The sequence below is a fragment of the Pinus tabuliformis genome, chromosome 4_2 (assembly GCF_031772625.1).
Source record: "Pinus tabuliformis cultivar Carrire ecotype Pingquan chromosome 4_2, CPIR1, whole genome shotgun sequence".
In the NCBI taxonomy this organism is placed as follows: domain Eukaryota; kingdom Viridiplantae; phylum Streptophyta; class Pinopsida; order Pinales; family Pinaceae; genus Pinus; species Pinus tabuliformis.
In genome coordinates, this window is record NC_142304.1 from 376,596,397 (window position 1) to 376,618,907 (window position 22,511).

Here is a 22,511-nt window from a genome sequence, read left to right on the forward strand (position 1 = left end):
GAACAACTCCCTCTTTCTCCCTACTGCGTAGCTCCTAGGTTGGCTTACGCACTTCTTGATGGAGTTGGTAAGTTGATGCTCTGCAAATGAGAAATGCTGATTTCTTCAGCAAGAAATCATTGAGGAAGTATTCCCTCACTATGCGATCTCCTTCTTCCTCTGACGACTTTTCTACCCAACACTTTACTTGCAGAAAATTGCATCCCCCTAGCTTTGTGTGGCTCTGCGTAGCTTCCTTTGCCTTGGCAAGATTTCAATTTGGAGGTCTTACTTCTGTCGGCTCACTCAGAGAGAGACACCCACGAAAATATAGCCCTTGCTTTAGTGTTAGGTCTACTCTTCCTGTTTCACATCAACAACTTTGATACCATGTGAAAATTTCTAGATCTAACAATCTCAGGAATCCTACTGCAATCAGCTAAATCTACTTCTCCTAGATTGTAAATAACATTACACACTTATTTCAGATTTCTTCATGAAATATCGAAGCAAATTACTGAAGCAGCCTACACCAATTTAATTATGATTTTGAAACATAGAAACTGAGCAAGGAAAATAGAAACACATAGGACACAGTTATCTTTGGACAAAAAGGTCCCTGGAAAAACCCAATGCGGGAAAACCGGTGCAGCAGCTCTGAGGGTTTTATTATTATGTAAGAGAAAATCTGAGTACAATTTTAGGATGCTCAACTAGCAATCTGATACAGTGAGAATACTGAACAAACGATTGGTGAAATGATCTCACCTTGTCACTGGAGAATCAGTGACTGATACTGCTGCTCTGTAGGCTCTTCGTCACCCTCTGCGCGGCCTCTGTGTAGAACTGCGTCACCATGGGCAGTTTCTGCGTCACCCCTCTTGGGTATTACGCTACCTCTCCTTTGGATCCTCTGCTGGCTGAGAAATCGACTTTTTGCCTCCCAGACTCACACCCTGGCTTCTAGCAACTGAATTTCAACTTCCCTCAGCAGGAACTCGACTTCCCCTCAAGGATTGCACTGCCTTTGCATCAGTATTGCGTAGGCCAGTGTCAACCTTCCTCTGTATGTCTTTCTGTTCTCTCTCTACCCCGTACTCTCTGGAAATTCTTTCTTCCGGATTCTCACCGCCCCTCTGCTGCAAGAAATTTCCTCAATCGATTTTTCTTCTTTAGAACTTTTCACTTCAGAAAATCGATTTTCTCTATCTCTCTGTATGTTTTCTAAACGACCCTCAAGTCCCTTCTTATATCTTTCTGTTGGACAACCAACGACCTAGATTAAAACATAATCAAAGGCTCAGATCATTTTGGCTTGATCCATGGCTTTTTTCTAGAATCTCCCCCCTGATTAGATTAATACCCATTAATATTTTAATTTTCATAAGTTTAGACTTAGGAACCCCATTAAGAATATTAATTATTTTAATAAAATCACTTCTAGGTGGAATTTCCCAAAACAGTTTCTGGGTTCTTTGGAATACCCGTGCCCAAGCCTTCCTGCAAAATTTGAGGCTTAGAGCACATCCGATGCTACCCCAAATCAACAATGAGAAGGGTCAGCCCTCCGTCACATGCTGGGGTACAAGGGTAGCTAATAAGAGCGAAACCCACACTTGGGTTTATAATGTATAGGAAGGAGCAATTGTGGTACATGAGGTGCCATGACTTTGATTTTCCCACCCTTCTTTATATGCCTTTTGCCTTTTTATGATTTTCTTCGGTTAATTGCTAGGGGCTCAAGGGGTAATAACATGATATATAAGATATAGCAGTGAATATCCCCTTTTAAGGCAGGGCGGTTCTTTTCCCACCAGGGGTTGGGACAATCATGTATTCCTATATGATGAAGGAGGCTTATAGAACCTATAGGAACCAGGGTGATGGCCATGATTATGGGGTAGAGCTGATGCATTGGCTTTTTCCCAAGTGCTAAATGTGTTTGTCCCGACCATCTTTTGCATTTTGTGGTACATTTTCTCGTTGAATGTGGCCAGATATGTTTTTATCTTTCTTTTTAGCTGCATCAACCTCTGTCCGTCGTTCTAGGCCATGACCCAAGGTGTGGGCAAGGGGAAGGGGCAAGCTAACCCTATGTGGACCCAGTGGAGGAATGTGGACCCAAGTGGGAGAAATGATGAATAGGGTAATAATGAGTAATAATGAGTGGAAAGAAGGTAATATAAGCGGATAAGGGAGCGGGACCACACAACCAAAATTGGGGTTTCCCATGAAATACCATCTTTAGAGCCAAATTGCTAGTAAAAAAGATCCCACAGGACTAGAATGCAAGGTTAATATCGAAAAGGGGTCTAGGGGACAAGGGCACATACCTAACCCATTCTCTCTTTCGAATCCCCCATTAATCCATGCCCAAAAGTGTCCATGATAAGCAAACTCCAATACCCAATTACCAAATGACAAGGCATACCTTTAGGTTCGGGAGGCCCACCTTCAAACATATGATCATGGCAGATGGGCGAGGGACCACATGGCTGCCTCAGTTAGCAGAGAAATGGAACAATGAGCTAGCTGGTGGCTGCAAGGGGTTGTTGGCTGCCGGCTGAGGACCATCTTGGAGAAAAAAATTCTCCTAGGGACATCACCCACAAAATGGTGGGTAACAATGCCCACTTAGCAAGTTTTGCTAAGTAAATACATTTTTGCACAATTTTGGTATTTTGGCATGTTTGACTTAGGAAAGGTGGGTTAGGAGATTCCCCACTTGACTTTTTGAGGAATGAAGGCTCCCAAACATTAGAAGGTGAAATAAATCAAAGTGCAAGTGGAATGTGGGGGCCACTCAAAAGGGAATTCGTACCCCTTAGGAGAGTTCAAATTTATGGAAAGAGAGAGATGAGGGAACTCGACTTGTGGTACGCACATGGAGGAAAAAGGGGGCAACAAGATAAATAGAGGTGGAGGGCCTCATTTTGGGACTTTTTTTCCAATTTGAGAAGTGAACCCTTGTATGCTTGGGTTGTTGAGCCAAGTCTACACTGTGTTGTTTAGCACATGAGGTTTCCAAGCCAGAATCTCACCTCCATCTTTTGTGGACATCGAGTGCCACCATAAGGGAGTCCATTGCTTCGTCACAAAGCTATTTTGGGAATATTTGTTGGGGAATTCGACCATCTTTTGGAGCAGCCAAGATGCAGAAGAGGAAATATTCATTCCTTGGAGAAATACTCACCGGGCGCAATGGGTTCCGAGCTTTTCAAGAGAAGTTTGTCTTCGTATTTGCTAGATATTTTGCTGGGTTGAAGGGATAGGATCTTGGAGGAGCATTTCTGGTATGTTTGGCAATGCATAGAGGGTCTTTGGCTAGGTCTGCGCAGGGTGTGGAGCTGAGGGAGTTGAGGGGTGATTATTGTCGGGAAATTTGGAGATATTGCTGGGATACTTGCAGAGAAATTTTGGAGGGGTTTTTCACAGAGAGCTTGGTTGATAGCAGCACATTCTCCTCAGCGGTGCGTGTACCATACAGAGCAGGGAGTGCGTAGATTTTAGGGCTTCCCGAGCCAATCAGAAGTAGCCCAATCCCTTGCTGGGGTTTTGTGGGTTCAGAGTCTAGAGGCTGTGGCTAATTTGGCCGAATTTTCTGAGCAGTTTGGAGGGCTACAACAATAGTTCTTTCTCAGCAGTGCAACAGTCTATTTCTGGTTGGGCACAGTCACTTTAGCAGATCCATTTTCAGCACTTGGGTGCCTTCATCTCCACCTGGGTTATTGCCTGCCTTGCTGTAGCAAGCCCAAGTTCCACTATCTTCACATATATTGTACTCTTTCCTATTCAGTTAATAAAATGGCTCAGCTTGGCGCAGTTTTTGGTGTTCACTGTTGTTTCTGATGTATGGGCTGAATTTTGTGTGTGCATGCTAGTATTTTCTCTTGTTACCGTTGTTATTTCCTATTAGGAATATTACAATATATGTGAAAATCTAAAGAATTAATCTCTGTGGAAGAAATGCGAGGTCTAAAGCTCTCTTATAACTATTTCTATGGTTCATCTGAGATTTTCTATGGTAATATTCATATGTTCCCTTTGAGGTAAGCGTTGATCTCTCTATGGTGGTATTGTCAATCCAGGAATTATGTCAAGTTCAAGTAATTGAGTACGAGACTCTATGGAAAGATCGCTGATTTGAAATTGAGGAAAAATCCATGTTTCATTTCCCTCAAAGGCTCAATGGTATGGTTGTATCTATGAGGCCTAGTTTAAGTCTGAATTGTAGAAGAAGCAATCTGAGTTGCTTGAATCCAAGTTTGTTCAAGTTAAGAATCCAACCAAAACTTTGGAAAATGTAACATCCTTCTCTGTAGAATTCAGAAAGAAAGTCTGAATCAGTGCGTCAAGTTATCTCTATGAATATAGGATCGACCTAGTTATTCATGATAGAAAGACAATCCCCTTTATTAAAAAGTCAACCTAATTGAAGTGGAAGTTGGCTTCCCTGTTACTATATGTGTTTCATATATGAAATGTTGTCTAATGCTAAAATATGAAGTACCAAAATGCTTGAGTGATATGAGTCTTAAGGTAAGACACGATTTTTGTTATAAGTGAAGTTGGAAAAAGGGAAAGTCTAAGTCAAATCTTATTGATCCCAATAATGGATGGCAAGTTTCTTATTTGCAAATGATGTCAGAGCATTGCCTTGAAATCTCAAGGCTTGGAAGTTTCTTCAAGAGCTTATATATTTTGCTTAAGACCTTGATGATGTTGCGTAAAGATACACTGTTGTTACAGTGATAGAAGAGTTTTTCGTGATCATTGCAAATATATATGCAAAGATGCTAGAACATATCAAGAGGTCGAAATTACTCTTCAAAGCTTGAAGGTTGATCAAATTATGAGCAAAATACATTGCTGAAAGTTTGAATATCTGACCAATGTTTTCAATTTGCAATACCCTAGTAAGGGTTCGAACAAGGAAGCCCTAGGGATTGTGAAACCCTAGGTTCGCTGATGTTGATAATAGAGTTGAAAAAGAATGCAAGGTTGCTAAGAATAATGAAGATAAGCGTTACTCATCTAGGGTTTGTAAACCCTATACTAAACCTGAAAGATCATTAGGGTTTGGAGTTAAAACCTTTGCCATTCAACTGTTAACCCTTTCTAGTCAAAGAGATTTGTGAAAGCCTTGGAATTTTGGTTTGATTGTTTCTGCTTAAATAGAGAAACCCTAGCTCCTAGAAGTTTTGACATTCAGATGATGAGGTTGATTTGCAGATTGGATTCAAGAAGATTAAAGATCAAGAGGGAGCTGTCATGATATCAAAAGATAAGTATCTTGTATTTCTTTTATTGTTTTAATCATTACTAACATTGGATTGTTTATGAACCCTAGGTAGGGTTTGAAGAAGAAAATCTAACTTATGACCGCTTGAAAAACCCTAACTCCTTAATGATGTGGATGATGTGGATTCCTTGATTTCTTGATGATGATATAGAATTCTTGATGATATGAATTCTTTATGATGTGGATTTCTTGATGATGATGTAGGCTCCTTGATGATATAGATTCCCTAATGGCAATATGGACTCCTTGATAATTTGAACTTCTTAATGATGTTTTGAACTCCTTGATGATGTGGTCTCTTTGATGATGATGTGGACAAGGTTAAGTCCTTGATGATAATGTGGATTCGTTGATAATGTGGATTCGTTGATGATGTGGACTCCTTGATGATGATGTGGACTCCTTGTTGATGATATGAATGAAGTTAACTCCTTCATGATGTGAACAAAGTTGACTGCATCTGAAAAAGTTAAGATCAAGAGGGAGTTGACACACTCTCAAGAGGTAAGTACTTTATTGATTGTTTCTCTTGTCCTTTTATGTCTTGCTTGGTTGTATTTGTTCTTCCATGGTCTCCCAGTGAAGATTGCAGATACATGATGAAGTATGTCCAGGGTTGTGGCAATCGTTGAAAAGATGGAAGAACAAAGTGACAAGAAGACTCATGATTGGATGGGCTTTGGACTCAGAGGGAGCAGACAAGATCATCCTGATTGAAGCATGTTTTGATCCATGATGTAAAGAAGTCAATTGAGAAGATGGCTTGAAGTCTTGAAGATTAATGCAGATTTAAATATGTTGAAAAAGAGCTCGTGACTTTTCTGCTATGCGTTGATGATGTTTTTCTAACGAGGATTGAGGTTGTCTTCATCCAGTGTAAGAGGGAGAATTTTAAGATTGAAAGTATGGCATGAGCCTGGTGAAATCTCTGTAAAGGTTGTGGCATAATGGATTGTGAGTCCATGAATGTTTGCTTAAGGAAAAATTTGAAGAAGCTACGAGACTTTGTTGTTGATTTGATGAATCCCTCTGATTGGGTCGTTGAACCAACCAGTGCATGAAATTATCGACTCTATCTGGATTGGATGTATCTTGGGTGTTGTGTTAGTCTAAATGACGTGGATGATCCTACTGCATGTAGCACGATTGAAGCTGGAAATGCAACTAATTTGTGAAGCTGGTTGTTGATCTATTTAATCTTGTGTTGGATAGTAGGTTGTTGATATTTGTTTCTATGAGAAGCCACTTGTTGTTTGCTAGATTCTTCCATGACTGTTAATGTTTTCTTCTGTGAGAAGCCCTAGCTGAAGCTGGATGAATAGTTGGATGTTGTTGTCTATTGGAATGTTTGATAAGTGTTGAAAACTACCATGGTTACTTTCCTGCTGCTGAGATGGTTGTTGATGATTATGTGAATGGCTAAGAATCTCGTTGGAGAGGGAGCATTGATTGATAGCATTATGAATCTTCCTTAGGTTGTGTGTTGGGAGACCTATGGATTGGTTGGGAAGATTGTCACTCCCAATGTTGCACGAAGCGCCCCCCCCCCCATGGTTCCAAGCCCCGAAGTGCATCCCGTACGGAAGCGCCTAGGAAGCTTGGCTGGAAGCGCTCTTTAGAAATTCGGAAGCGCCGCTTCCAATTTTTTTGCTGCTCCCTGGAAATTCGGAAGTGTGGTACGGAAGCATCGAAGCGCGCTTCGTACGACGCTTCGGGCGTCGGAAGCATGGCGCTTTGGAGGAGGAAGCGTACGCTTCCCGAAAAGCATTTAGAAAATTCGTTTTTTTTTAATTTTAGCTGAGTTTGCTTGTTGGGGGTGGGTCCACCTTGGGTTAGGGTGACGAATGAAGGCAAAAAAAATATAAATATAGCAGATGCTCCCTCATGGTAATGTTAAATTCTTAAAGTAAAAGGATGAAAATGAAAAATAAAGGAGAATGTCACTTTTACTTAAATTTTTAACATTACCATGAAATGACTCGGGATGTTTGAGAGTGGTTCCAGCCTCATTGGACTTCATATGGAGAAAATAGAATTTCATATCCTATTCAAAATTCAGCAGACTTAACAGTTTTCAGGAATTCAGGATCAATGGGATTGTGGCATTTCATTAGATTATATCAAGTATGAAGGTATGCGATTAGCATTTAATCAAGAGCACCAAGCCCTATATGTACCCTAGTGTTGGTGGTGTTAATTGTTGAACTCCTTTGTCACGCGGCATGCCCTTAGCAAAAAATTACCTTTCAATCAAGTCAAAATCATCGATCAAGCATGTTAAGCTTTTTCTACCATATTTTAAGTCTTGAATTAGGTAGTTTGATCAAAATTGGGCAATGTTGACTAATATCCCTAGACAATCGAGGTAGAGGCAAAGGCTAGACAAGAGGAGAAGAATCTAGAATCTAGATTCTAGATGGTTGATGCATCTAAATGGTGGATGCTCGAATAATTAATCATTAATGTACAATGGATGCTATATCTATCTTGATTTATGCAAAAATATGCATGTTTTCATGTCTTCTACAATTAATTTGCTATTTGGGATGTTTGTTTTGAGTATAAATGCAAAAAAATATAAATATATATATGTATATAGCAGACGCTTCCGCGGACGCTTCGCTTCCTAGATTTTTGGAAAATGACGCTTTCACGTCCCCGCTTCCAAAAAACGCTTCCGCTTCGCCCCCGCTTCATGCAACATTGGTCACTCCCTTAGGTTGTGAGCCGAGAGACCAATGAATCTAGTTGGGGAGCTTGGTTCTGAGTCCTGACGTGATCCCTTAGGTTTTTACCGAGAAACCAGTTTTGTCAGGGACACTGATTTTTTGATCTCTCCCTTAGGTGTTGACCGAGAGACCTATGGTTTGGTTGGGGAGATTGATCTTGAGTTCCTTTCCTTAGGCTGCGACCGGGAGATCTATGGTTTGGTTAGGAAGGATGAGTTCTCTCCCTTAGGCTATGGGTCATGAGACCTTTTTTGTGGTTAGGGATTGAGATAGGAATTCATCCCTTAGGCTGTGGGTCGGGAGACATTGTTTGTGGTCGATGAGATGTACCCTGTGGATATGATTGGTTTGACCTCATTGATGGATCCCACTGGTCGGTAGGGCACTAACTTGGATGCCGTGCGATTGTCGTTTGTGGGATGTGTTGGATGCTATGTGTCTTTCTTTATCATGACACTGATGATCTCTCCCTTAGGTTGTGTGCCGGGAGACCTATGGTTTGGTTGGGGAGATTAATCTTGACAAAGAGAGAGACTTGTACTTGTAATCCTTTAGGTTGTGGGCCAGGAGACTTATGGATTGGTCAGCGAAATTGATCTTGAGAGAGAATGAAAAAATACCTCTCTGGCTAAGAGGAAGTGTTGGAAAATATAGTAGCCATAATTGGTATTTTCATAATGAAGAATAATTGAAAATTCGAATTTTGATTTTTTCCTCCAAAATCTTCAAGTCAGCCTCATATTATTTTAGGTCAGCTGGGCCCCTAAGAGGCTCACACTCAACCCCCTTCAAAAGGCTATATAAAGGAGAGCCTTCCTCATTACACATCCAGCGAATTTCAGAAGGACTAAAGGAGGACCGAAAATCTGAAGGAGGGCATGGCACTTGGCTTGGCATTTGATCTTGGTTCTTGGTTTCTGGTTTGGCTATTATCTGGTTATGGTTATTTCTAATGTATTTACTATTGATGAATCTGGAATGTTGAAATTTGGTACCAGAGGACAGGTGGTTCCCTTAGGCTTTGATCTTTGGCCTAGGGAAAAGTGTCCAAAAGAATTTAAGTTTTCTCCTAAAGTAACTTTATAATTTTTATAAAGTTAAATCTAATTTAAAAGTGACTTTAAGTGATAAAGTTACTAAGTCTAATTTTAAAGTGACTTTTATAAAGTCAATGAAAAATTAGAAAGGAAAAGTGACTTTGGAAATAAATGACTAAGTGGGTCTTTATTAAAGTGGGGTGAATTAAAAAATAAAAAGTGAGATTTAAATGAGCATATAATCTCAACCTTAGATCTCAATCTATTTCAGCCATTGGATTTAGGGATCACCCAAAAGTCACTTGGGGTTAGATTAAAGGAGGAAAAGGAGGAAAAGGTCATTCATTCTTTCATGAGCAGACTGGGAGAAGGAGAGCAAGAGAGCAAGAGAGATTTCTGAGCAGGGCGGAGAAGGAGACAGCAGCTTGGCACACATTCCAAGGCAGCAGTTGAGCAGATTTGTACAGCTGGTTCAACACACAGTGAAAGGCAGATTTTGGCACGATTTTTGAGGAGTGGTTTGCACAAAAATCGAGGAGCAGTTTGCTGATTTTTCTGCACGCAAAACGAGAGCCGTACAACGCATTTAATGCTAGACGTACAACAACATTTAATGCTGAAAGTGGGCACGAAAATTGAGGAGGCCGTACAACATTTATTGCTGTCCTGTTTGCTGTAATTTCCAGTTTGCTGTGAGGCATGGGAAAAGAGATAAGTTGTAAATTTGCTTGCTGATTTTTGCTGAATATTTCTCACTGTAAAAAGACAATTTTCAGAAATAAAGAAGAGCTCTCAAACTGGTTTTCCCCAAGAGTTGTAAGGGGTTTTTCCAGGGTCAAGTTGACCAAAAATCTCAGTGTTTAAATGTGTTTTAATGGCTGTTTATTATTGCTGATTTTTATTTCTGCAATTTCCAGCATTCTGTAAAATTTCCAGAATTTGTGTTTTCAGCAATATTTATTTTTTCAGCTTGTTAAATGTATGGTTATGGGAAAGGGCATTTAATTACATGGGAGAAATAAGGTGAAACTGAAAACTGGGGTGGGAAAACAGAAATTTCTACATGGTATCAGAGCTTGAGTGCTGAAGGGCAGTTTGGGACAGGAAAAGGAAAAATTACAGCTGCTGATTTTTCACTCAGAAAATTCCAGCAAGCTGATTTTTTCATAAACAACAGTTTTATCTTTACTACAACAGTGTTATTTTTCAGTTTTAGGACAGTAGGATGTCATTGGGACTGAGGGTGGAGGATAGGCTGGATGGGCATACAAATTACAGCATTTGGAAGGATAGAATGCAGAGTATCTTTGAGGAGGCAGAAGTCTGGGATATCATGGTGCATACCACACAGAACCCTGTTGTTGTGCCTACTGATGCTACTCAGTTGGCTGAGTATAATAAGAAGAACAATAAGGGTAAGAGGCTGATTCTAGACGGAATCAAAGACCATTGCATTCCTCATGTGAGAGGAAAGAGCAATGCCCATGAGATGTGGACAGCATTGTCCAATCTCTACCAGAGTACCAATGAGAACCGGAAGATGGTCCTGAAGGAGAAGCTGAAGAACATTAAGATGGGTAATGATAGTGCAGCTGGATATCTCACAAAGATTACTAATGTGAGAGATGAGTTGGCAGCGATTGGCGAGGCCATTCCACCCACTGAGTTGGTGCGGATTGCGGTGAATGGCCTCCCCCGTTCATGGTTGAACTTTGCTGATGGGGTTTGTGCACGTGAGACCCTTCCCACATGGGAGAGGTTTTGGGATGATTGCATTCAGACGGAGATCAGGAAAGGTCAGCTTGGGGCAGCCAAGCCAGTTGAGCAGGATGAGGATGTAGCATTGGTGGCAGGAGGCAAGAAAGGCAAAGGGAAGAAGCAGGCTTCCACAAGCAGTGGTGGGGGCAAAGGCAAAGGTAAAGGTAAACATGGAAATACACAGAAGGACTATTCTAAGGTGAAGTGTTGGAATTGTCAAAAGATGGGACACTATGCAGTTGTGTGTCCGGAGAAGAAGAAGAAGAAGGGGAAGAACCAGGACGTGGCAGCTTCAGCAAAGATTGAGGACTTTGCAAGTCGTTTTGACCGGGAGTTTGCGTTCACTACGTGTGAGTCCTCTAGTGTAGGATCACCTGCCACACAGGTTCAGAGGGAGCATGCTTTTCCCTCGATTAGCGGAGCATCTTCAGGTATCTGGTATGTGGACAGTGGGGCTTCACGTCACATGACAGGAGTCCGTGAGTACTTCTCAGAGCTTTCAGAGAGTGGCACTCATATAGAGGTAGTACTCGGTGATGACAGAGTTGTTAGAGCAATCAGGGTGGGGACACTGACATTTCAAAGGGAGTCCAAACCTCCCTTGAAAGTGTCAGATGTTCTTTATGTGCCAGGGATGAGGAAGAACCTCATATCCGTCTCAGCTTTGGAGGATAGAGGATATGAGGTACTGTTCAAGGGAGGACAGGTGTTGATGTATCCTAGGGGCACTCCAGCTGATTCAGCTAGAGTGATAGGTGTACGCCATGCAAAGGTGTACAAGTTTGCATTCCAGCCCCTTTTGGCATTGAGCAGTAGCACTGACAGCAGAGCTAGCAGTTCTGAGCTGTGTGAGATTTGGCACCGCAGGATGGGACATATGTATCATGGAGCCTTGAGGACATTGTGGGAGATCACTACAGGTGTGCCAGATTTCAGTACTGATCACTTTGATACTTGCAGAGGTTGTGCGATGGGCAAGTTTGCCAAATCCCCTTTTCCCAACAGTGACAGCAGAGCGACTGGGATACTTGATTTGATTCATTCTGATGTGAGCGGTCGGATGTCTCATGTTTCCTTGAGTGGATATGAGTACTATGTTTTATTCATTGATGATCACTCCAGGAGGACCTGGATTTATTTCTTGAAGACCAAGAGTGAGGTCTTCAAGCGGTTTCAGGAGTTCAAAGCTCTTGTGGAGACATAGACAGGTCGGAAGATCAAGTCCCTGAGGTCGGACAATGGAGGAGAGTACACCCTTGGAGAGTTTGTTGATTATTGTGCGGAGGCAGGCATTAGGAGGGAGTTCACTGTTCCTTACAACCCCCAACAGAAAGGGGTTGTGGACAGGAAGAACAAATCCATCATAGGGTCTGCCAAAGCCATGTTACATGATCAGGGGTTGCCATTGTTCTTGTGGGCAGAGGCCTGCAACACAACTGTTTACTTGCAGAACAGGAGTCCGCATCGTGCCTTGGGGCACATGACTCCGGAGGAGGCTTTCTCTGGGAAGAAGCCTGATATTGGCCATCTTCATATCTTTGGATGCATTACATACTCCTATATACCCAAGGAGAAGAGGACCAAACTAGAGCCCATCGTAGAGAAGGGTATCTTTGTGGGCTACAGTGAGACCTCAAAGGCCTTTCAGATTTACATTCCTGCACAGAGGAGAGTTGTCAGACGGGATGTGAAGTTTGAGGAGGACAGGGCCTTTAGGAGGTCACGGGAGTTAGAGTATCTGGATCAGCCAGACCCTCAACAGCAGTTGAGTCAGTTGCAGGGATCCAGTGGGCAGGGATCAGGAGGATCCGGAGGTACATCTATGAGGATGTCAGGTCCGTCAGTGAGCAGTGGCTCGCCGAGCCAGAGGGGTGGTGCTCCGGGCAGCATGCAGAGCAATTCACAAAGCAGTTCACTAGGGAGTCCACTGATGGACAGTTCACATGGTACCTCAGCTTCTACAGGTTCAGGTGCAGGTAGGAGGACAGCAGACAGACAGTCAGGAGTTCAGGCTACTGGTGGTGATGATGAGGAGGACTTTCATTCTCCTATGGGAGAAGCATGCTCAGGGAAGAGGAAGCCCAAGTGGCTTCAGGACACCTTGAGAGATGCCTCATCTGTTGCTGAGCTGAAGAGGCCAGTCAGAGAGAGTAGACCACCTGAGAGGTTTTGTAGCTATATGGCGATGGTTACCAACATCCTTGACTCTGAGCCTTCTAGCTATGAGGAGGCAGCTAGCCAGCAGGTCTGGAGAGAGGCCATGCAGGAGGAGTATTCTTCTGTCATGAAGAATGATGTTTGGGAGGTGGTGCCGAGGCCTGAGAGCAAATCCGTGGTTACTTCCAGATGGCTTTACAAGGTAAAGCATGTTGTAGATGGCAGCATTGAGAAATTCAAAGCAAGGTTTGTGGCTAGAGGGTTCTCCCAGGTAGAGGGAGTTGATTATGAGGAGACCTTCGCTCCCGTGGCTCGATATACTTTGATCCGCTCCATTATATCGATAGCAGCAGAGATGGGTTGGAAGATCCACCAGATGGATGTGAAGATTGCATTTCTCAATGGCTTCATACAGGAGGAGGTGTACATTGAGCAGCCACAGGGCTTTGAGGTGCATGGGAAGGAGTCCCATGTGTGCAGACTGAAAAAGGCCCTTTATGGCCTGAAGCAAGCTCCCAGAGCTTGGTACTCCAGGATAGATACATATTTGTAGGGGATGGGTTTCACAAAGAGTGACGCAGATCCGAACCTTTACTTTATTGTGATTGGTGAGGAGCCTCTCATTCTGGCGCTGTATGTGGATGACTTGGTCATTACAGGTGCAGAGAGACTCATAGAGCACTGCAAGAGAGATCTTGTGACAGAGTTTGAGATGAAGGACATCGGCTTGATGCATTACCTTTTGGGCTTGGAGGTGTGGCAGGAGGAGGGGCATTTCTTCCTGGGGCATGGGAAGTATATTGTGGACATCCTTAGCAGATTCCACATGGAGGATTGTAGACCCATGTCGACACCGATGATCACCAACTAGAAGAAGATTCATGCTTCGGATTCCGAGTTGGTGGATCCCACATTGTACAAGTAGCTGATTGGTTCCTTGATGTATTTGGTCAACACTAGACCAGATATCTGTTTTGCAGTCAACACGATGAGTCAGTTTATGTGTGAGCCTAGGAAGGTTCACTGGGTGGCTGCAAAACACATTTTGCGGTACTTGCAGGGGACAGTGGATTATGGTCTGGACTACAGGCAGGGAGATGGGGTGAGATTGGCAGGATACACTGATTCTGATTGGGCAAGTTGTGCTTCTGATAGGAAGAGCACTTCAAGGTGTTGTTTTGGGTTGGGTTCAACAGTAGTGTCATGGTTCAGCCAGAAGCAGCAGTCAGTAGCACTGAGTTTAGCGGAAGCAGAGTATATGGCAACCACTCTAGCTAGTTGTGAGGCCATTTGGCTTCGCAAGATGTTGTTTGGCTTATTTGGTCAGCCGTTGAGACCTTCAATGATTTACTGTGATAATCAGAGTTGCATTAAACTCACGGAGAATCCAGTATTTCATGATAGGTCAAAGCATATTGAGATCAGATATCATTTCATCAGAGACTATGTTCAGAAGGGAGCTGTGAAGCTTGAGTATATTTCCACTGATGAGCAGGTTGCAAATATTCTTACCAAAGCCTTACCACGGGGCAAGCATGTCTACTTTAGAGACAAGATGGGTGTGGTGAGGAACACCTTCCTCGGTAACAGGGAGTGTTGAAATTTGGTACCAGAGGACAGGTGGTTCCCTTAGGCTTTGATCTTTGGCCTAGGGAAAAGTGTCCAAAAGAATTTAATTTTTCTCCTAAAGTAACTTTATAATTTTTATAAAGTTAAATCTAATTTAAAAGTGACTTTAAGTGATAAAGTTACTAAGTCTAATTTTAAAGTGACTTTTATAAAGTCAATGAAAAATTAGAAAGGAAAAGTGACTTTGGAAATAAATGACTAAGTGGGTCTTTATTAAAGTGGGGTGAATTAAAAAAAAAAAAAGTGAGATTTAAATGAGCATTTAATCTTAGCCTTAGATCTCAATCTATTTCAGCCATTGGATTTAGGGATCACCCAAAAGTCACTTGGGGTTAGATTAAAGGAGGAAAAGGTCATTCATTCTTTCATGAGCAGATTGGGAGAAGGAGAGCAAGAGAGCAAGAGAGATTTTTGAGCAGGGAGGAGAAGGAGACAGCAGCTTGGCACACATTCCAAGGCAGCAGTTGAGAAGATTTGTACAGCTGGTTCAGCACACAGTGAAAGGCAGATTTTGGCACGATTTTCGAGGAGTGGTTTGCACAAAAATCGAGGAGCAGTTTGCTGATTTTTCTGCACGCAAAACGAGGGCCGTACAACGCATTTATTGCAGTCCGTACAACGCATTTAATGCTGGCCGTACAACAGCATTTAATGCTGAAAGTGGGCACGAAAATCGAGGAGGCCGTACAACATTTATTGCTGTCCTGTTTGCTGTAATTTCCAGTTTGCTGTGAGGCATGGGAAAAGAGATAAGTTGTAAATTTGCTTGCTGATTTTTGTTGAATATTTCTCACTGTAAAAAGACAATTTTCAGAAATAAAGAAGAGCTCTCAAACTGGTTTTCCCCAAGAGTTGTAGGGGGTTTTTCCAGGGTCAAGTTGACCAAAAATCTTAGTGTTTAAATGTGTTTTAATGGCTGTTTATTACTGCTGATTTTTATTTCTGCAATTTCCAGCATTCTGTAAAATTTCCAGAATTTGTGTTTTCAGCAATATTTATTTTTTCAGCTTGTTAAATGTATGGTTATGGGAAAGGGCATTTAACTACATGGGAGAAATAAGGTGAAACTGAAAACCGGGGTGGGAAAACAGAAATTTTTACATGGAACTCTCTTTCTGTCTAAGGAAAGAATTTTTTAGGTTTTCCCCTTGTGGGTTTTGCCCTGGCCTCAGGACTAATTTCTGTATCTCTTGTCTCATAGTTTCATGGTTATTTTTCTACTTCTTTTCATGGTTTCATGGTTATTTTTCTACTACTTTTCATGGTTTAATGGTTGATATTTTCTTCTGTATAACTTAATGATTTTTGAATGTGAATACTATGTAAATTTAATGCTAACTGATCACTGGAAGTAGTTATCATGTAGAAGAAAAATATTTTTAGCCAGTGTCCTAGAAAATCAACAGAAACTTGTCTATTCTTCGTTACATGTGAAACTTTGCTACTTTCTCAGTACTGAGGGTCTAGATATCATTAAGTAGAACTCTAAGTTAATTTTCTTAGGTCATGACTAACTTTTGTTGACTTTTTCGCTTTGATTAGCAATTCAACTGGTCTCGTCTGTCCTGTAGTAATGTGCATTGTATTTTTACTTTTTAATTTCTGGATCTAGTGGTATTAGAGCTATGTAAATGAGCTTCTGGTGGTTATAACTTATGAGTTATGTACAAATTTACAATGATTTGTGATCTAGAAGAATGAATGCTGAGCTCATTTTATGCTCGGAATTATTTGGGGTGGTGTTTAATGCACGAAGGAAGTTAATGCAATATTCCAGCCTCATTATGATCCACTGGTTTAAATCTTGAAGTTAGTGGCAGTCTAATGATAAGAACACTGAATTATAATTTTAGGAAGCTTGCACTTTGTTCTTGTACCTGCAAGAAGAGGAGTAATTTGGATGTGAACGGGAAGTGCATATTGTTTCTACAAAATATTTTGTTATATTTTCTCTAGTTCTAGTCTTTTGAGTTTCCATCAATTTTTTTTTTTCTCTACGAGAATTTGTAACTTATATTCAAATCTCAAGGTTCAGAAAATGCTGGAAAAAAAAAACATAAACATTATGAGCATGTTAAAAGATAAAAGAGAAACACTCAGGCCTATATGTATTTTTACTAAGATTCAGGCCTATATATATTTTGAATGTGTACATTTTATTTTATATTTATTTCTTTCCAATTTGTTTTACACTGGCATGTGCCACGGCTTTCGATCCGTGATGTTTTGTCTTACACATTTTCTGTAGCTTGGATTTTGAATCCCGAAACGTAAGGCATGATCATTTGTGCATATCTCTAATTTTCGAAAATTGGTTTCAGTCGGCTGTTCATTGATGTTGCTGTTACATTGAACTATTTTATAAAAACTATCACTACATTCAAGACCTCTGATCAAAATACACCTTGTTAGGTGCATTACAACTTATGTATTTCTTAAAAGGAGTTTGGAAGTTGAGGCTCATGTGTAAATGGGCATACTTTTCAAAGAGTGAGTATCTCTTTACTGTAATTAGCCGATGCAGAGGTTTCCTCGTGATATTGCAATTGACAATTCAATTATTTTAGCATGGTAAATATGGCTCTGTAGATTAGAGAAATATATCTCCTAATAGCATTTCCCTGTAATTCATGCCCTTATTTCTAGAAAGCATTCTAAATCACCATTCAATGGTAGAACAAACATGTGAAATTAAAAACTGATTGGATGATATTGAGGTTTTAATAGAGACATGTAACAGCTTCAATGCTTCATATGTTTTTAATGCCAACTTGAGAGTCCAACAGCAGTTGAGGCTGGGATCATGTACATAAAAAAAGGTTTTTTCGTTGATGTTCATAAATGATCAAGAATAGGTCAATGGGACTAGAGAGAACAGTCAATGGTCACTCATTATGCAAGTGCGTAGAACACTCATAGATACTAAAATTTTAAATGTTATCAAAATTATATACAATTTACCAAATGTAGAAGGTAAATTGTGATTCATTTGAATCTCTCTGGTAGGGCATATCGTAGGAAAATGTATTGAAATCTGATATAGACGTAAGTTGTATCCCTTCATTTTGATATTTGTAAGTGTTTTTCTCACTGATTTATTGTTTGCTATTCAATTTGGAAATTTTCTCCTCTTATGCTTGTCTACTAACTTTATATTATGATGTGTTTTTGTTGTGGGGCAGCTCTAGAGCTTATTGAGCACCTCCGTTCGATGGGTGAAACCAACGCTCTTCTGCAGAGAAATCAGGTGAGACTAAACTGCAATTGCAGTTGATTTACGATAGAAGACTCTTGCTCTGTCGAAGCAGATCATTTCGACTTTAAACAGCCTGACTTTATAGATGTATGAACCATTTTGTATTTTATATCTGGCCAGATACTGAAAAAGGAGACTGCTTTAGCAACTGCTTCCATTTATCAATCAATGTTTGGAGGAGAAGATGGTACCATCCCAGCCACATTTCAGGTAATACTACTATATTGAAGATTCACTAGCAAGTAGTCCTTTACTTTTCTCACATGGGTGGGTATGGTGGAGATAATGAATCATACGTGCTATATTAATCAGGTTATTTATATGACTGGCTGGGCACCACATCCTTCGCAACAGAAGCCGAAAAGGAGAGGCTCAGCTACTGTTTCATTTGAGGATCTTCAGAGAGAGTTTGCGACCTCCCAGTAGACTCCATAATTAAACCACCTGGCAGTAGTGTTTGGTAACTTAAGCGTAACTAGAAAGTATTTTATATCTGGTTTGAAATGAACATTCTATGGTCTTTCTTGGAAATTCCTGTATTTCAATGACTGGTTATTTTCTTAAATAATGACAGACACCATTGAAACATGAAGTATAATATCTGCGGGTTTCTTGTAACTGAACATGTTTTAAGTGAAGTTGGGAGAGAGGCCGTGTAATGCGCTATCATATTTTAACGTAGCGAGCTGTGGGTAGGCGACTCAATTTTGTTTCCTGCTGAGATTCACGGTCCCTGTAAATGATTTCCACTGTTTATTTGCATAACACACATTTAAAGTAAAATTATAGCCGTGGATGGGTTTGGTTCATTTGATGGGTATATACATCTGATTTTTACCGGATATTTTGAAATATTATTTTATATGATGTAGTAATCAAATCATGAATGAAGTCCATAAATTTTGTTTCTGTTGCGCACTCATTTTCTTGAGATATACTCTTCAGCATATGCTCTATGTGAAGATGACTTCCTTAAAATGTACTTTAGAACGGTCTTGAGACATACTCCTAGCGTATACTCTATATGAAGATTACTTTTTAAAAATGTACGTTTAGGACGGAAGACAGGGAGTTATGGGCTAGGGACCATTTGTGGTGAAATGTCTTTTGTAATATCAGTATTAACCTTGGATTTATAGTGTTTGCAAAACATTTTATAGTGCAAAATTTGAAGATAGGTTTGTTAGGATATTCCGACACATAGGATATAGTTAAGTTCAACTTGGTCTAGCATAGAGTTAGGTTAGAGTTAGGTAAAGTGTGTTTCTTTACCGTTGTACATTTTGTAACTTACAATCCGACGGTCACGATATGTAGTGATTCGACGGTTCACTCTCACCTCGGTATTACCGACACTTGATCCGTGGCTTGACACCTGATTGGTCCATGAGTTCTATTTAAAGCGCATGGAGGGTCATTGTTCGGGCAATCCGTGCATGAGAGAAGCTTATGTAAATTTTCATTCTTTGATTAATAAATTGTCTGTACCCACGTTGGGACAGGCCGTGGACTGTTTCCCTCCTTGCACTCTGAGGGTTTTAACCACGTCAAAAATACTGGTGTATTGATTTGAGATCTGGTTGTGAGCGGTGTCCTTTTGGTATTCTTTCTGAGGAACTTACCCTGTAAATTCCTACATGGTATCGGAGCTATTTGAGGGCCGCGTCCGTTGGTGATCCAAATTTGAAGCCGGTAGAACTGCATGCGGCTGTCGTTTCCTAGATCTGCTGTTTCTGACTGCTTTCGGGCCGAGAGGACTGCTCTGTTGCGTTCGGAGCATCTGTTTCAGTGAGGAACCCCTTTCGTTTCACGCGAAAAGGTTTCCGGTAGCCCTAGCTGCGTCATTTTTCAGATCGGGAGGTATACAGTGTTTTTTTTTTGCAGTTTACTGTCATTTTCTCTCTGCTTATTTCGGTTTCGGTTTATTTAGCCTTTTTTTTCCCGGATCTATACCTTTCATTTCTGCGTATGCTCTTTGCCCTGCGACTCTGTGCGATCTGGGCAAATCAGAAACAGAAAGAAAGGATTTTTCTCATGCGTATGCTCTTTTCCCTGCACCTTAGTGTGATCTTGGAAAATCAGAAACATTGAGAAAAATATTTAGTTTTTCGGTTAAAAGCTAACTTTGAGATTTTTTTTTAAAATTCTAGTTTTTTGGCTAAAGCTAACTTTGAGCCGTAAGGTTCGTTTTTCTTTGCATATTCGTGTTGGGTTTTGTGTTTTGTGTTTTGTAGGGGAAAAGAGCCTTCCCAAGGCAAGCACGCAAATCGAGGCCCCCCCCTCTCTCTCTCTCTCTCTCTCAAATATTTTGTATAGATCAATTGGTTCAAAGACTTTTTAAGAGAGTAGAGGTCTTGGGTTCAAGTCTCCATTTTGTGGGGGCGGATTTTTTCATTCCCGCACATTCGCGCACTTTGCCGGCAACGTCAACAATTTTTTTTTCAAAAAGCCATAACTTCTTCATCCGGAAGCCTTTTTCAGAGCCGTTTTTTTTAAAACCGCCTATTTTTTCGAGATCTATCCATTGGACCACTTACTTTCAGCATCTTCAGCTTCAGGATTTTTTTTCAAAAAATGGAAAGTCCATGCCAAGTCATTCTTGACAGCACTAACTACTTCCAATGGGTAGCCTACATGGGAGATTTACTTAGAAGTAAAGGTCTCTTCAGAATAGCCACAGACCAAGAGAAGAAACCCAAAGATGAAGACAAGGCCGAAAAATGGGAAAATAGACAAGATCAAGCACGTGGTTTGATAGGAATGTCTGTTTCTCCTGATCTTAGATTCCACATTGCAGAAATTGAAACTCCTCATGAAGCATTAGAAAAACTTGCTAAAGTTTTTGGGATTAAAAATGAAATTAGAGCCCATCAACTTGAGAATGAGTTGCTTACTTTGGATCCTAATAATTTTTCTTGCATTGAAGATTTCTTGTCCAAATTCAAGACCCTTAGATATCTCTTGGAAGGTGTTAAAGTTAAGAAAGAAGATGGTAACCTTATTTATTCCATCCTTACTAAGTTGGGACCAGCCTACTCTGTATTTGTTTCCACTTTCCATTCTACAAGGGAAGCTTTCATTTGTCAAGGCAAAGACTACAAACCCCCTTCCTTTGACTCCTTTTGTGATTCCTTAATAAGAGAACAAGAAAAACTCTTACACCTTGGTCTTCTTAATCTTGGAAACTCTTCCTCGAAAGCGTTAGCCGCCCAGCAGCAACCAAATTCAAAGAATCCTAAGAAGTCTTATCCTCAAAGGAATGGTCCTAAACCAACTCAGCCTCAAGATGAAAGATCATTTCAGCAAAATGACAAGACCAATAAAAACAAATGGAAGAGGACTGACAGACATTGTAACTTTTGTAATCGAGATGGCCACTTAGAATCTAAATGCTTTAAGAAGATGGAAGCCTTGGAAGCCGCAATGAAGAAACATAACATCCATCTGGAGCCTACTTCAACTTCAACTTCCGGAACGGCACTTTCTGCATGTCATCGTCAATCATCTCAGTCTGGTTATGCATTAAATGTATCTTCTTCTTCTTCTCATTCTCATGAGTGGCTCATTGATTCTGGAGCCTCTTGTCACATGGCCAAAAACCAAGCCATGTTTTCTTCTTTAAATGATTGTAACACCAAAAATATATATGTTGGTGATGATAGATCTCTTAATGTTGTAGGGACTGGAACTGTTCATCTAGACAATGGTCAGTTCAATGATGTATTATGTGTTCCAAACTTATCCTGCAACCTTCTATCTGTCTATCAGATAACTCATTCAGGTGAAGGTAAAATTGTTGAATTTTCACCTCATGATGTTGTAATCAAGGATCTAAAAGATCCTAAACAGATTCTAGCTACTGGTCTTGCTGATGATTCCAAAAGGTTGTATAAGTTTCACAACTTTGGGTCATCCCATCTTCCCTCAGTGTTTGTTGCTCATAATGATGAAGTGAGCAAACTTTGGCATGAGCGGTTTGGTCACTTAAACTATCGCTCCCTTCAGCATCTATGTAAAGAAAATATGGTGACAGGTCTTCCTATGGTATCTTGCAAAGATGGTGTTTGTTCCGGATGTGTACTCGGAAAACATCATCGGGACAGTTTTGACAAACGTGCCTCTTGGCACGCCTCAGCCCCTTTACAGCTTGTGCACAGTGATTTATGTGGTCCTCTTCCTGTTGCTTCATTCTCTGGCTGCAAGTACTTCTTAACTTTCATTGATGATTTCTCTAGACGCACTTGGGTATACTTCTTAAAACTCAAGAGCGAAGTATTTAGCACTTTTTTGGCCTTCAAAGCATTTGTTGAAAAACAATCTGGACATCAAATTCTTAAGCTAAGAACTGATAATGGTGGAGAATATGTTAAAAACGCATTCATCAACTTTTGCACCGAAAATGGAATTCAAATGCAACATACTGTTCCATACACTCCACAACAAAATGGTGTAGCTGAAAGGAAAAATCGCACCTTAAAGGAAATGGCTAATTGTATGCTGCAATCTAAAGGACTCAGTCTTAGTTTTTGGGCCGAAGCAATTAATTGTGCAAATTATATAATCAATCGCACTCCTACTAAGGTTCTAGAGAATATCACTCCAGAAGAAGCTTGGAGTTCCATTAAACCAGATGTAAGTCACTTTCGTGTGTTTGGAAGTGAAGC

General features: G+C 40.7%; 1 protein-coding gene across 3 annotated transcripts in view; it reads left to right on the plus strand.

Annotated features, from left to right (window-relative positions):
• The window catches only part of LOC149169504 (S-adenosyl-L-methionine-dependent methyltransferases superfamily protein), a 182,109-nt gene extending 163,453 nt beyond the window's left edge, over positions 1 to 18,656 (plus strand). For 2 of the 3 annotated variants that reach the window (XM_089428717.1, XM_089428718.1), the window contains 4 exons: positions 17,004 to 17,081; positions 17,774 to 17,838; positions 17,968 to 18,057; positions 18,160 to 18,656. In XM_089428717.1, coding sequence (XP_089284843.1) covers positions 17,004 to 17,081; positions 17,774 to 17,838; positions 17,968 to 18,057; positions 18,160 to 18,273 — 347 coding nt within the window. In that variant the 3' untranslated portion in view covers positions 18,274 to 18,656. The remainder of the gene's footprint in view (positions 1 to 17,003; positions 17,082 to 17,773; positions 17,839 to 17,967; positions 18,058 to 18,159) is intronic. The other variant, XM_089428719.1, reaches the window with a different exon arrangement.
• The last annotated feature ends 3,855 nt before the right edge of the window (positions 18,657 to 22,511 follow it).